General features: G+C 36.4%; 1 protein-coding gene across 1 annotated transcript in view; it reads right to left on the bottom strand.

Annotated features, from left to right (window-relative positions):
- Nucleotides 1-16959, bottom strand: part of LOC106871169 (proton myo-inositol cotransporter) — a 205646-nt gene that overhangs the window by 46789 nt on the left and 141898 nt on the right. Inside the window, exon 2 of the mRNA XM_014917496.3 lies at nucleotides 3451-3610. Within this exon, the coding sequence (XP_014772982.1) occupies nucleotides 3451-3610 (160 nt within the window). The remainder of the gene's footprint in view (nucleotides 1-3450; nucleotides 3611-16959) is intronic.

Here is a 16959-nt window from a genome sequence, read left to right as displayed (position 1 = left end):
GAAACAGCAAATCAGAATATTAGAGATTTGATTCGAAAGTATCTGACAAAAAGGAATAAGGAAAGGACCATATCCTGATTTTTTTTAACTAAGCAATGGGTCAAGTTTACCCCCTTAGGGCAAGTATAGTCATGTCTGATGAATATCTGTACAGTTTCCACTTAACCAATATCACACACAGGTTTGGGTTAACCAGAGGCTATGGTAGAAAATACTTGCTCAAGGTGCCAAAGTGTGGGATTGAATCCACACTAAATGATTTGAAGCAAATATCTTAACCATACAGTCATTCCTATTCCAAACAAAATCAATTCTCCAAAGTGGTAGGATATGAAAAGAGATTCATGCCACCAAGAATTGAACTCCAAGTAGCTTACCTTGGAGAGGAACTTTTCATTTTCCCAGTGGATCCTGTTCAACAGTCTTACCATATCACATGATAATGATATATATATATATTCATTCATATATTCATTCAATGTCCATTTTTCCAAGCTGGCATGGATTGGAATGGGGATATATTTGGGACAGGATTTTACAGACACAAACAAACCAACACCAATTGGTGGTGTGGAGACAAACACAAGGACACGCACACACACACACACACACACACACACACACACACAACAGGCTTCCACAGTTTCTGTCTACCAAATTCATTTTCAAGGCTTTAGCTAGCCTGTGGCTATAATAGAAGATAATAAAGACGTGTTTTTGTGTGTGTACATATGTGTATCTATGTATGTATTCACAATATATTTTATTGCATTATATTATATTTTATACTTTTCTATATACTGTATTACATTGCTTATATTTCACTTCAGAGTGATTGCATATTTCCTTACTACCAATGAAAAGTAAACAGAATACATAAACAAAATATAGGAGAATAATTTAATTTCTGCCACATTCATACATTTATGGGTATGTCATAAACAAACAAGTGTTAAATTCATTTTCACAGCTATTTTCTTACTCTTCTCTCATTTCCATAAATCCAAGCAACAACCGTATTTTACCTCCTACATTGAAGAGTTCTTCTATAACGCACTGCCACCATCAGCTTTATTCAACTCCCACTCAACTCCCACTCAACTTCCAATAATATTCACCTCTATTGATTAATAGCAGATCAATAAAAGTCAATTGGAATAGATCTGTGGATATTAGAAAAACAGTCATTTTTGTATTTTTTTCTTCTTAATCTTTTCTTTTTCTATTTAATGCAACTAACAATGTAAATGGTTTAAAAACAAAACTGTTATTTATAACTTGAGTGGTGGAGAATCATGATGAATTTTCTAACCATCAAAGACAAGGCAGTAGAGGACATTTTGATAACACATACACACATACATACATACATACATATATATATGTGTGTGTGTGTGTGTGTGTGTGTGTGTGTGTGTGTGTGTGTGTGTGTGTGTGTGTGTGTGTATGTATGTATGTATGTATGTATATGTATATGTATGTGTGTGTGTTGTCCTTTCTTTTACTGCAATATTACATTAGTTTCTTTCCCTTCAGAATTTTTCCGATTTTCTTATTGAGATTATTCCGAAATCAAAATGATTTCTTTCTCAAGAGAAGTTAACAGAAAGTCAGTTTTATTAACTGTTTCACATACAAACATAGGAACGTCTATGTGTGTGTGCATGTGGAGCCAGATGATAAAATGATATGGCATGCATAGGTGAATGTGTGTCAGAGGTAGGTAGGTCACAAGCTGGTGAGGGTGGAGGACAAGAAGGAGGTTCATATATTTGTTTTTAAGCATTTAATTTGTATGTCATCTGAGACAGTGGACAGAAAATTGTCTTTAATCTTGAGGACAATTTAATCATAATTGCTATCACTATCATCACGATCATCAAAGGTATCATTCCCCACCACCAACTCCGTTACAACCAAACATCATCATTATGACCATCACTAAAACCAAACCATCAATATTACCTTGATCATATCCTCATGTCATGTTTTTGGATATGATGTTAATAGTATCTATTTGTTGTTGATCTTGTTTAGCATGAGCTTAATCCTAATCCAGCAGACTATAACAAAGACAATCCATCTGTGACAATCTCCAGTGATGATTACTAGAGTAGGTGCCCCTAGGGCAGTTCTTGAGAGTGCTGCTCCCTCCATCCCCAGTATAAGCCCTGCACAGGTTTATACATCAGACCCAAAAGTGCTCCTCCCACCATCAAAACATCACCCAGGGTTAACTGCACCCTTGGACTTCCTAGCTGTGCTACTGATGAACCAATATTTTTATTCAGACATATGCATGTAGGAATACATTACCCAATGCGGACATCCTTTTATAAGATGGGTGCTTGTGATTTTTGAGTGCAACACAACTGCTATTTTTAAGTAGTCATGTGACTGTATGGAAATACCCATGTTAAAAACTGTATACCAGTGTGCATGTATGAAGTTGAAATTGTGTAGTGACAGTTGTGTTGTGTGGCATCCATGATGTATGGTCTGTATGGGGTTTGTGTCTATGATCTGTTGTCTGAATATGATGTCAATGGTATCTTTTGTATGTATAAAATATGTTGTGTTGTACCTGTGTTCTGTGGTCCCTATATTCTGCAATGTCTGTAATTTGTATTGTCTGTGTTGAGAGGTAAGTATTGTATGATGTCTAAGACGATGTCTAAGACAATGTTATGTGCTTGGTTTCTAAGTTGTATTGTGTTTCTGGTTGGTGATGTCTATGATGGCTGGTTCCTATGGTGTATGGCATCTATGTTGTTGGTGTCTACTGTTTAGCATCTATGTTATGTGATGACCATGTTCTATTGTGTTCGTTGTCTTGTGGATTGTGTGTTGTGTATGATGTATAGTGTTCTCTGTCTCTAGAGTGGTGTCTGTACTAAGTTATTTGGTGTCCATTTTGTGAGACCTGCTGTGTTGTATTTGTGATGTGTAGTGACTGCTGAGGCAATTGTTGTGTGGTGTTTATATTGTGTTGTGCTCTTTGTGGAGTGTCTCTGTTGTGTGGTCCCTACCATATCTAAAAATGATAGTGTGTGATCTATGATGTGTTGTGTAATATCTGTTGTGTTGCATTAATATTCTGAGATGTATATATTGTGTGGTAGCTACAGTGTTGTATCCTGACTGTATTTGGTGTTTGTCTTTTGTTATATGTATGGTGTCTACGTTTCTATGTTGTGCAACTGGGGCTGACATGAGTTTAAACAACAACAAAAACTGCAGCAACATCAACAACAATAAACAGCCTGTATGTGATCATTCAACCTGCTAGAAATAGCAACCAGATCCCTCCTCACATCACACTTCACAATATTGAAAAAAAATGTGATGATACACACCAGATATTGTTCTTTTGTATACTGGGAGAAAAAAAAATTGAGATGGTCATAGCTGGAACAATAACAATACTAACATGGAATCTGTAAGACTTACCTCCAGCCAGTTTCTTCATTAAAACCAAATATTCCATCTATGACATTTGCAAAAAACTGTCCACCAGCCACCATGGCTATGTTGGTTGATACAATTCTTCCACGGACATGACTAGGAGCACATTCCGCTAGGTAGACTGGAATTGTCATTGACACTAGACCTACAAAGAAAAACAAGTTTTACTGTGGTTATTACATTAATATAGAGAGGGGAAATATTTATCAACTGGCAGAGAGGAAAAAAGTACTAGAGATAAACAAACCACAGCCTACAACCGACAAATTTGGACAAGAAAACATTATATGAAACACTATGTAGCCTGATTATTAAGTATTTCAGTTTTTTAAATATGTTTAAAGTGGCAAGCTGGTAAAATTGTTAGCAGGAGTGGCTGTGTGGTAAGTAGCTTGCTTACCAACCACATGGTTCTAGGTTCAGTCCCACTGCGTGGCACCTTGGGCAAGTGTCTTCTACTATAGCCTCGGGCCGACCAAAGCCTTGTGAGTGGATTTGGTAGACGGAAACTGAAAGAAGCCTGTCGTATATATGTATATGTATATATGTATGTGTGTGTATATGTTTGTGTGTCTGTGTTTGTTCCCCCAACATTGCTTGACAACCGATGCTGGTGTGTTTACGTCCCCGTAACTTAGCGGTTCGGCAAAAGAGACGGATGGAATAAGTACTAGGCATCCAAAGAATAAGTCCTGGGGTCGATTTGCTCGACTAAAGGCGGTGCTCCAGCATGGCCACAGTCAAATGACTGAAACAAGTAAAAGAGTAAAAGAGAGAGTAAGCCAGGCAAAATGCTTAGCAGCATTTCATCCTTCCTAATGTTTTGAGTCCAAATTAACCTCACAAGATCTAGAATTTCAATGAATGAGAAGATAACTTAGAACCAAGACAATACAAGATACAAAAAAATGTCCACAGTCAATAAGCTCATCAAAGATATAGATCCATCATCAGTTGCTCCATGGATATCATTATAAATATATTTGATCGTCTTCTGCACAGCATTCATCAACCAAGTTCCATTCGCAAGACATTCATTAATTTGAAATGATGATAGAAGACATTTTCCCAAGATGTCATACATGACAATGAACGTGGAACCATGTGGTTGTGAAGCAAATTTGTTAGCTACACAGTTGTCTTGATTTGTCCATATCTCCTTCTTTACAAAAAACACCTTCCTGTCTCGTGTCTAATGAAAATTAAATCAAAATTTTACTATTCTCATGCCATTATACACTCATACTTACAGGCCAACAATATTTTGCTTCAGGACATATGGCAATGTGTAGTGTCTGGATATTTGATTTTGATTAATCATGTACACACACACATGCACACACGCACACACACACACACACACACACACGCATGCAAGCACACACGCACGCACACACACACACACACACACACATACACACACACATACACACAACAAGAGTCTTTGCCAATAGAGCTGATTGGCAACTGTTCATTCACCAATGGCTTACATTAACCACTGGCTTCCAGACATGCTGTTTCTTCACTCCGTCCTTTTTTTTTGTTTTTGTCTATTTATAACAACAACAATAGATATCTCATCAGCTATATACTATCTCTCACCTCTTTATTATGACAACAATAGATATCTCATCAGCTACATACTATCTCTCATCTATTTATTACAACAACATAGATATCTCATCAGATATATACTATCTCTCATCTATTTATTACAACAACAATAGATATCTCATCAGATATATACTATCTTTCATCTATTTGTTACAACAACGATAGATATCTCATCAGCTACATACTATGTCCCATGTATTTATTACAACAACAATAGATATCTCATCAGCTATATACTATCTCTCATCTATTTGTTACAACAACAATAGATATCTCATCAGCTATATACTATCTCTCATCTATTTGTTACAACAACAATAAATATCTAATCAGCTACATACTATCTCTCATCAAACCAAACCGATGCATGTTTTGTCCAAATTTCACCTTCTCTATTTTGTGTGGTCCCATATTAAGTATGCTACAAAACCCCCACATTCATTATTTCACATAATTTTTTCATGGTGAATGTAAATTGATATATTTTTAGTCTTTTATTGTTTACTTGTTTCTGTGTGTGTGTGTGTGTGTGTGTGTGTGTGTGTGTGTGTGTATGTGTGTGTGTGCATGGCCATGCTGGGGCACCATCTTGAAGAATTTTAGTGAATGGATCGACCCCAGTGCTTAACATTTTTGAGCCAGGTACTTATTTCATAAGTCTCCTTTTGGTGAACTGCTTGGTTACAGGGATGTAAATACACCGACACCAGTTGTGAAGATGTAATTATGGACAAAACACAGATACGCAGACACCCACCCACACATTCATGTATATGTGTGTGTGTATATATACATATACATATATATATATATATATATATATATATATATATATATATATATCATTATCATCATCATCATCATTTAACATCTGCCTTCCATGCTTGCTAGCATGGGTTGGACGATTTGACTGAGGACTGGCGAACCAGAAGGCTGCACCAGGCTCCAATCTAATCTGGCAGAGTTTCTACAGCAGGATGCCCTTCCTAATGCCAACCACTCTGAGAGTGTAGTGGGTGCTTTTACGTGCCATTGGCATAGAAGCCAGACAGCTGCTATGGCAATGATCACGCTCGGACGGTGCACTTAGCGTTCCAATATATATAAAGTTCAAATTTACAAAAAAGAAATGACAGAGACAGGTGAAGGAACAACAAGCAGATGTATTAGTTTTTCACTCGGAAGGATATATATATGTGCATTTGTGTGTGTGTGTGTGTGTGACTATTTCTGTCAACCAAAGCCACCATTACTGCTGTCGTCACCACTGGTAGTAGCAGTATCAGCAACCAACAACAACAATAACCATATTAAGAATGAACAGCAAAAGCAACAACAAAAACTTTTCTGTTCTTTCCTGAGTGTTAAACTAATACGCCTCCTTGTTGTTCCTATACCTGTCTTCGTCTTTTGTTTTCTATAAATTTGAACTATATATCTATAATACATTAAAAATCAGTCTGCTTGCTTACAATGTTACTCAGCCAAACTGGTGCATAATGGGAAAATACTATGAATTAAGAATCATATTAATATGAATGGAATGAAACAAGTTTTGCATAAATAGCTAAATTGGTTTTCAAGATATTAGAGATTTTCAGGATATAAATACCCAAAATGGTGCATAATGGGAAAATGTTCTGAAAATAATCTTCATCCTGAAGGGGAAGAAACTCTTATCGTTCTATTAGAAAGTGAGTTGACAACAAAAAAATACAATTTTTTTCACAGTAAATGTTTCTATTTTCGTTTTCGATAAACACAATATTTTAATAATTTAGAAATATTTTTAAGTGAATGCGATTTCAAAAATGTAAGTTGTTTGTACAGCAAGTATTTATATTTTAGCTTTCTTTAAACAGACAATATTTTTATGTTATTTTTAATTATTTTCAAGTGAATACCATTACAAAAATTTTTTTTGCCATGTTTAAAACAATATTCTAAAGTGAAAATGACTTTAAAAATATGGTAAATATTTCGTAAAAGACCCGTTTGCAACCTCAGTGGGAAATAGTTTTTTTTAACGTAGGATTTTTTCGAGTGCATTCAACATATCTCACCTCCAAAGATTTGGCTGCTATTTCTAGTATATAATTTGTAAGGTGGTGAGCTGTCTGGGATGCATTGGTTCCACGATGGAACTCATATCCATAAACAACATGAATTTTTTATCTATCCATGGGTTCACAAAATTTGATTTACAAGAGAAAAATCACAATATAATCAGACATCATGAATTGCATTTTGAAAATGTAAGGATAATCTTTAAATTTGACTGATGAGAGAAGGCCATGAATGGCCTGTCTTTGTTTTGTCCTGTCTGTCTTTTTGTTGTTTTTCCTGTCTGTCATTGTATCGTTTATCTGTCCAGATGTTTTATTGTCGTTTGTTGTGTTCTTGTTCCATTTTTTGGATTTGTATATGTATGTATGTATGTATGTATGTATATGCAAGCATATATACACACATATATATACACACACACATACACACATATATATATACCCACACATATATATAAACTGCATATGCATATGTCTATATATGTTTATTTATTTGTTGCATGCATGTATGCTTTGAAAGTGTAGCTGTTAGAATAAGAATAGCCTGGGCAAAGTTCAGAGAGCTCCTACCTCTGCAAGTGACAAAGGCCTCTCACTCAGAGTAAAAGATAGACTGTATGACGCATGTATGTGAACAGCCATGCTACATGGCAGTGAAATATGGGCCGTGATTGCTGAGGACATGCATAAACTTGCAAGAAATGAAGCCGATATGCTCTGCTGGATGTGTAATGTCAGTGTGCATACACGACAGAGTGTAAGTGCTCTGAGAGAAAAGTTGGACTTAAGAAGCATCAGATGTGGTGTGCAAGAGACACGACTGCGCTGGTATGGTCATGTGTTGCAAATGGATGAGGACAACTGAGTGAAAAAGTGTCATACCCTAGCAGTAGAGGGAACCTGTGAAAGTGGTAGACCCAGGAAGACCTGGGATGAGGTGGTGAAGCACAACCTTTGAACACTGGGCCCCACCAAAGCAATGCCAAGTGACCAAGACCTTTGGTGATATGCTGTGCTTGAGAAGACCTGGCAAGCCAAGTGAGACCATAACTGTGGCCTATGCCAGTGCAGCATAACCAGCTCATTTAAGAGTACCCTTCAATCATTGGGCAATAAACTGCGCTTGCGAAGGCCTATTGAGGCAAGTGAAATCATTGTCGTGGCTGATGACAGTACCACCTAACTGACACCTGTGTCTGTGGCACATTAAAAGCACCATTCCAGCATGACTGTTGCCAGTGCTGCCTGATTGGCTCCTGTGCCGGTGGCACGTAAAAAGCACCATTTGAGCATGATCATTGCCAGTGTCGTCTGACTGGTTCCTGTGCTGGGGGCACATAGAAAGCACCCATTACACGCTCAGAGTTGCTGGTGTTAGGAAGGTCATACAGCTGTAGAAACTTTGCCATATCAAATTGGAGCTTGGTGCAGCCTTCTGGCTCACCAGCCCTCAGGCAAACCATCCAACCCATGCCAACATGGAAAGCGGATGTTAAACGACGACAATGATGATGATGATGTATGTATGTATGCAAGCCCATTATGTGAAGCTTTGAACTTCATAAGAAGACAAGTGAAACTACATTTTACAGTTTCACTCACTAACCAAATCCAGCAAATTGTTTGATTTTGCCTGGCTGACTAACAAACCCCAAACTTAAAGACGATGGTGAACAACTTTTCTCTTTTTCTACTGCACACTTAAAACTTCCTCAGCTTCCACACATGCACCTATTCTTTAACATCTTCCTTCATTCTGCTCATCTTTTCACAATTCGAAGAAAATGTATCTGCCATTTTTGTACAGTCTTTATTCCAGCCGGATATTTTTAGGAATTAAATAATAATTCTGACAATGATTTTTGATTGGCTTACATCGATTCTCTCATCTTTATGATTGGCCTTCTCCCGATCAGTTTGACTTATGTTTCAATCAATCATATCACATAGAGTTACATCTGTCAGTTATAATTAGAGGCTTGCATCAGTCGTTGAGAAGAGGTTAAGATGGCTTCTTTGGCTTTGATATTGATGCAGAAAACATTGGTATATAATATATATAAGATATCAACCAACTTTTCCCTCTATTGTTATAAAACTCTAGTTGGTTGCTATGAGCAGGGAACACACTAAACACTACAAGCTATATCTTTTGGCTTTTACATGTTTCTGTCACTGGACTGTGGCCATGCTGGTGCACCACTTCAATGGGTTCAGTAAAAGCAATTACCTCTAGGTACAGTCTTTAAAGCCTGGTGCTTATTCTATTGAGTTATGGGGACATAAACAAAACAACACCAATTGTCATGTGCTGATGGGGGATAAACACAAACATGCACAAATACACGAACACACACATACAAACACACACACACACACACACACACACACACACACACACACACACACACACACACACACACACACACAAACACACAAACACACACACACAAATATATATATACAAATATATTCTGCATTAGTTAAGAAATGGTGACAAGTGAAAATTTCGTAAATATAACTATAAGTCTTCACCGTATATTGACGATAGAAAATAATCTAATATTATGTCGATGATAAAAACTGGGCATTAGTATGTGTACTAATACCCATTTTCTCCATTGTGAGTTTATATGCCTCAGTTTTAGAGTATTTTTTATAGTCAATACATGGTGAAAATTTATGAACATATTTACGAAATACATATGTATACTGTGATGGTTTTGGGTCAGTAACTGATGAGAAATGAGCATGTACACATCCTTTGTGTGCTTTTATCCCTGTTTTCTAAATGGTTTTTCATCATCCACCTCTGCCACATTTTGCTAGTATCAGGTCATTAAGAATGAAATGTCCTATTTTGAATTGTAAGTTTATTTTACTTTATCTCAACAAAAAATAATGCAGTTAATCAAAGTATGCACCTAAATTATCAACACAATTTTGCCATTTTAGCAGTAGCTTATTTATGCCGGCAGCAAAGATTTCTGGAGAGCAAGAGGTGATGAAACCATGAAAGGCTGTTTTGCATCTTCTTCAGATTTGAAGTTTTTTCCTTGCAAAAAGTTGCCTAATGCCTGGAAAACGTAATATTCAGTTGGCTCAAGGTCTGGTGATAACAGAGTACTTCCAAGTTCAGTTCCTGTATCTTGAGTAGCATTCTTTGTGCAACATGTGGTCAAGCATTGTCTTGCAAGAGAAATGGCCTATTGACCAATCTCGGTTGTTTAAGTGCAAGTTCACTCATCATTTCATCCAATTGGATTGCATATACATTGTAGTCCAGTTGTGGGAAGTTTGACAAGCTTGCTATGTCTTGTGATTCTATTTGATGATCACATGAGCCATTACTATTTAACAAGGTTGGAGTTTGTCAAGGAGGTGCAGACCTATGAAGTTGAGTAGGACAGTTGAACTAATCCCCATCATGCTCATTACAATGGTGACTAAGAGAGAGAGAAAAACTATCACATATAATCTAATATGTTGATCCAAAAGAAAATGCACTCAACTTATAGAGCAGTTATGCTTAAATAAATATCCTAAGAATACAAACATGGAAAATTATGAGTATCTTAAAAGAGAAAGTAAATAACTATAACTCTTCAGTAAACAACTTGAATGAAAATACTAGTTGTAAATGTCACTATTGTTAGCAGTTAGAAATGAACCAATCAGATACTGAAATGTTGATAACTTTGTTCATATTGCTGACATTTGTAAGCATTGATGACTCTAAAAATGGTAATATGTTTGTAAATGGCTCTCAGGAACTTCTCACCAATATAAATAGCAACATAGCATCACTGTTGGATACAGGTACTGTAAGAAATTTGTCCAACCTTGGTTTTGAATATGACAAAACTCTTAGCATGCTATAAAACTTGAATATAACCTTTATGTTAGAAAGAGACAAAAATAACATTTCTGATGAGCTTGCTATGACATTGTATCTTAATGAAGATATATTTTCTTTCTTGTTTATGCATTCTTTTACTTGTTTCAGTCATTTGACTGCAGCCATGCTGGAGCACTGCCTTCAGGGGTTTTAGGTCTTTTGCTGAACCACTAAGTTATGGAGATGTAAACACACGAACACCTGTTGTCAGGTGGTGAAGGAGCAATAGATACAGAGACAAAAACACACACTCATAGACATTTTTTAGTTTATAGTTTATATAGTTTCAGCTTAGAGCTGCGGCCATGTTGATATACATATTCTTCTGTTTTTTTACATGTCACAGTCATTTGATTGCAGTCATGCTAGAGCACCACCTTGAGGGGTTTTAGTAAAATAAATCGACCCTAGGACTTACTTTGAGCTTAGTACTTATTCTATCAGTGTCTTTTGCTGAACCACTAAGTTATGGGGATGTAAACTATCCCGGACCCAGCAGCAAGTTCTGTGGTGATGGGCGAATGACAAAGAGGCAAGCATGGATACACTAATATATGAAAACACACACAGACATACAAAAACACACAAACATACAGACACACACACACACACACACATAATGCTTGCACCTATCTACACACTCATCATATATACATACATACATACATACATACATACATACATAAATACATACATACATACAAACATATATACATACATACATACATAGACATACATGTATGCATATATACATACATGCATACACACATACATACATAGACATACATGTATGCATATATACATACAAACATACACACATACATACATACACACAAACATACATATATAAACACATGCACACACATACATACATGCATGTATATATACATACATACAAACATACATACACATACACACACACAAATATACATATATAAACACATATACACACATACATACAGACAGACATGAATGCATATATACATACATACAAACATACATACATACACATACACACAAACATACATATATATAAACACATACACACATACATACATGCATACATACATGCACAGATATATATATATACAATCAAGCACAGATACACACACAAACACACACACACACACAAACACACACACACACACACACAAACATATGCACACACACAGACACACACACATATGGTGTCATTAACACATAGGCCACAAGAATATGAGAAAAGCAATAACTCTGAGACAATATATAGAAGATTTGTAAGATTTATAATATAAATCATGCCAGCTGGTCTAGATTTTATTAATGTTATAAATAAAGCCGGTTCCATGCTTATATGGCTTACTCCACTTGCAGATCATATTTTAGTTGTTGTCTCTGCTTCTATAAGAGTATAAATCTTAGCTTTCATTCTTTAAGAAATTATGGGTTGGTGTAAACTGCAGAGCTTCTGTATAGTTACTTTTCCTGCTATTTTTCATCATTATTAACATTATTTAATGTTTACTTTTCCATGCTTGCATGAATCAGACAGAATTTGTTAAAGGCAGATTTTTTTGTGGTTAGATGTCCTTCTTGTCATCACCCTTCACAGCTTGCCAAGCAAAGGTAATATTTCCCTAGGACCAGGCTTGTTTCCGCCCCCCCCCCTCCACTAGAAGACTGGAAATGGACAACATTGTTTGTATGATGGTGATACTCATTTACAACCATCATGTGATGTCAGAGCAGCAATATAAACACACACACACACACACACACACATGTACATGCAAACAAACACACACACATGCATGCACACAAGCACATATGCACACAAGCACATATGCACACACGCATGCATGTACACACACACACGCACGCACACACACACATACACACGCACACACAAATAACGGGGGAAAAACCCAGATTTAAAATACTGGATGATGATGAGCACTGGGGTTGATGTAATTGACTAGCCCCCTCTCCCAAACTTGCTGACCATGTGCCAAAATTTTAAACCAATATTTATTATTATTATTATTATTATTATTAGCAAACTGGCAGATTCACTGGCATGTCAGACAAAATACTTAGTGCCATTTACTTAGGCTCTTTATGTTCTGAGTCCAAATCCTGTTCAGGTCAACTTTGCCTTTCATCCTTTTGAGGTTGATGAAATAAAGTACCAATCAAGTAGTATGGAATGATGTAACTGACTTGCTCCCTCCCCTAAAACTACTAGCCTTATGCCAAAATTAGAGAGAACCATTTTAAAGGTAGCAAGCTGGCAGAATTGTTAGAATACCAGACAAAATGCTTAGCAGCATTTCTTTCAGCTTCAAGTTCTAATTTTAAATATCATCAAGATTGACTTTGCTTTTCATTCTTTCGGGATCTACAAAATCAGTACCAGTTGAACACTGAGAGGTCAATGTAACCATCTGGCCCCTTCACAACCCAAATTTTATACCTTGTGCTGCATTAGCATACCAGGCAAAATGCTTAACAGAGTTGACTGTGCCTTTCAAGGTTGATAAAATTAGTACCAGTTGAACAATGGAGTTGATGTAATCGACTTAGCTCCCCAGCCTGAAATTGCTGGCCTTGTGCCAAAATTTGAAATTATTATTATTATCATTATTATTATTATTATTATTATTATTATTATTATTATTATCTTCTTTCAATTTTGTTTCCATTTCTTGCCGAGTGTCTTCCTAACACCTATGGCAAAGAAACTCACTGTATACATTGGTAGGCTATTAAAATAAACACATCAGATTGTTCATTTACAAAAGTCATGTGATAGAAAAAAAAAAAGAGAAAGGAGAGGAAGGAAGGAAAAAAAAGGAAAACGAAGAAAATAAGTAGGAAGAAGAAAGAAATTTCACAGTGACAATGCTCTTCTCAGTATGTGTGATGCACCAGTTAAGACAATTTTTTGCACTTCCTACATGGATGGTAAGCCAGGGAACATCCTCAAATAATTTTCAGTTCCCTTTTTGATCATTCCAAGTGTTCCTACAATCACAGCTTTTCAATTTCAATCAGCAAAATCTTAATATTTTCTGAACTTGTCAAATTCTTTTGCTGAGATATTATGATCACAAGGAATGCTTGTGTCAATCAATAAATAGACTTTATTGTTTTGATTTTTTACAAGCTTTGATGGTCCAGTCTATACAAACTGGAAAGCCCCAAAGAAGCATTACATTTTTTCCCTCATTTACAGCCTCAGGGTGGTACCATTTGTCAGCAGTTTTGATTTTATAATGCCAATATATTATCCAGTGTAAATATTGGCCAACTCTGTCATGTCTTGGTTTATACCCTACAGGTGCCAAAACCTTACACCCAGAGATTAGGTGATCCACTGTTTCAATCTTATCATTGCAATATCAGCACTTTGGGTCAACTCCATTTTTAATCACATTGGCTTGGTAGTTACAGGTCAATAAGCTCTGATCTTGAGCAGCTGAGATAAAGCCTTTGCTCTCTGCCTTTAGCCTTGAGCTCCATAGCCACTGATGGGTGTGCTTCTGGTCTACATCAGCGTGTTTGCTACAGGCCACATATTTGCCATGCAGTGGTTTTTGTTCCCACCTATCAGCTAATTGCTCAAACGCATTTTGCTTTGCTATTGATTTCACTTCCTTTGCAACAACAGTTGTGTCACTTCAACCTGGGTATGAAGCATGATCTCGCTTGCAAATTTTTTGCTCTCCTTCATAACCGAATGAAGTTTCTTACATCTCTTATAGTTTTCAATGAGTTTTAGCATCTAGTTGTTAGATGCTTCAAGATAATTGGCCAGTCCAATTGTGGTGGTTTTGTAAGAAATTTCAGATTGGACCAAGCTTTGACCTCCTTGAGCTTTGGGAAGGTAGACGATCTGTGTCTGCCTTTGGGTGGTGCATCTTGTTGCAAGTCAGTAGCTTATGTATTTTCTGATCAATTTTCCTTATTTCACTGATATCATCATCATCATCATCATCAACTCTCCTGGTGAAGATGTTTTTGTTTCTCACTTTGAAACACATTTTATTCAAGCATTACTGAATGAAATTTTCTTTGGCGTACTTGTAAAAAGAACTATAATTGCCTATGGAAAGCCTTGTCTTTGATACTTGGGGGTAGACAACAGAACAAAAGAGGATTGCTTCAGAAATTTAAAATGTTATTTACACATTGTACATTTTCACATCTAAAATGGCTGCCACACACAATTATGCCACTTGACAAAACACTACAATGGCTAAAAAAAGAAACACACAAATAAATGTACAGGAGGAAGAAGAAAATGAACAGTAAAGTGAACAATTAATGGAAGAAAAATGTCCCACTCAAATAAGTCATTTGGAAGACAACAATAGCAACAACAAAAATAATAGCAGTAGCAACTCTTACACAATTCCAAATACAGTGGTCTGTTCATACAGCAGGTGTATGAAGACAAACCTTCCTTTAACACAAAATGAACAGATGGAATTTATAGATCTATCTTGGTTATAAGAAAAAAAAAATGTAGATGGGAAAAATTTTGTAAAACTAAACAGCATTTCTTTACCAACCACAGGAGATAATCCAGGAGAGAGAGGCAAAGACAAAAATTATATACTTCTGCTTATGAAAGGATGAAAATAGATTAAATTTTTCTCTCACATCAAGTAGTACAAGTGGAGGTGTGTAGCTTAGTGTTTAAGGTGTTGGACTCATGATTGCATGATTGTGGTTTCAATTCTTGGTATTTATCCACTGTTGTAAAATTAGCAGTAATCAGTCAAAAAGGGTGAAGTTGTTGTGAAAACAGTAGTAACTATTATTATGACAGTCTCTATTTGCTGTAGTAAAATTAGAGGTACCATATTGATGGCATAAAGGATGCACAGGCATATTAGATACACTCCAATTTCAGCAGCACATATTCAGGAAAGAAAGTTTTTAGTGCATAAAAGTATGTAATAGAGACCCAACTTCACATGTAGGACCTGGAATAATTTTTTGCAGCATTTCATTCTTTTATTCATTTGCTGTCATGCTGGATCACCTCCTTAAAGGATTTTTAGTCGAAGGAATCGATACCAGGACTTATTCTTTGTAAGCCTGGTACTTATTTTGTCATTCTCTTTTGCTGAACCATTAAATTATGGGGACATAAACACATGAACATTGGTTGTCAAACATTAGATGAGGTAATCAGGGTGACAGTTGTGTACTCTGAAGCAAGCATTATTAACTTTAATTATAGTAATTAGGTGACGAGCTGGCAGAATTGTAAGCATGCTGGGTAAAATGCTTAACAGTATTTCATCCATCTTTATGTTCTGATTCAAATTCCACCGAGGTCGACTTTGCCTTTTGTCCTTTCAGGGTTGATAAAATAAGTACCAGTTGAGCACTGGATTCAATATAGTTGACTGAATAAGAGTATAAAAACTACATCCCTCTGCCAAGCCATGTCAAGCCAGTGTGACAGAATAGGCTCAACAAACCAGTATGATCTTCAGCTCAAATCCACGGTCTCCACATCAGACCATGGTTGGTGGAGAAAGCAATAAAGCTGAGAAAGCTGAGGCCTTTGTCTTGCGGTAGACTGAACATTGGTAAACTAATTCAATCCATAGTAATTATAGCATCCCTTAATGATAGTAACATCAGTGGTAACCAGTTTTAGGTATGCTGCTATAACATCAGCTGCATCCAATAGTCTTAGGGTTTATATGCTGTGGTAAAATTAGCAGTAATAAGGCAAAAATTGGTGGTTGTTATAGCAACAGTAGTGTCACAATGGTGCCAGTCTGAGCATTGTGTGATAGTTGTAAATGGATGTCGTTGTTGTTGTTGACACTCCGTCGCTTACGACATCGAGGGTTCCAGTTGATCCGATCAACGGAACAGCCTGCTCGGGAAATTAACATGCAAGTGGCTGAGCAC

This window comes from Octopus bimaculoides, chromosome 4 (assembly GCF_046866305.1).
Source record: "Octopus bimaculoides isolate indiv1 chromosome 4, ASM4686630v1, whole genome shotgun sequence".
NCBI lineage: Eukaryota > Metazoa > Mollusca > Cephalopoda > Octopoda > Octopodidae > Octopus > Octopus bimaculoides.
This window is presented reverse-complemented; position numbering and strand designations above follow the sequence as displayed.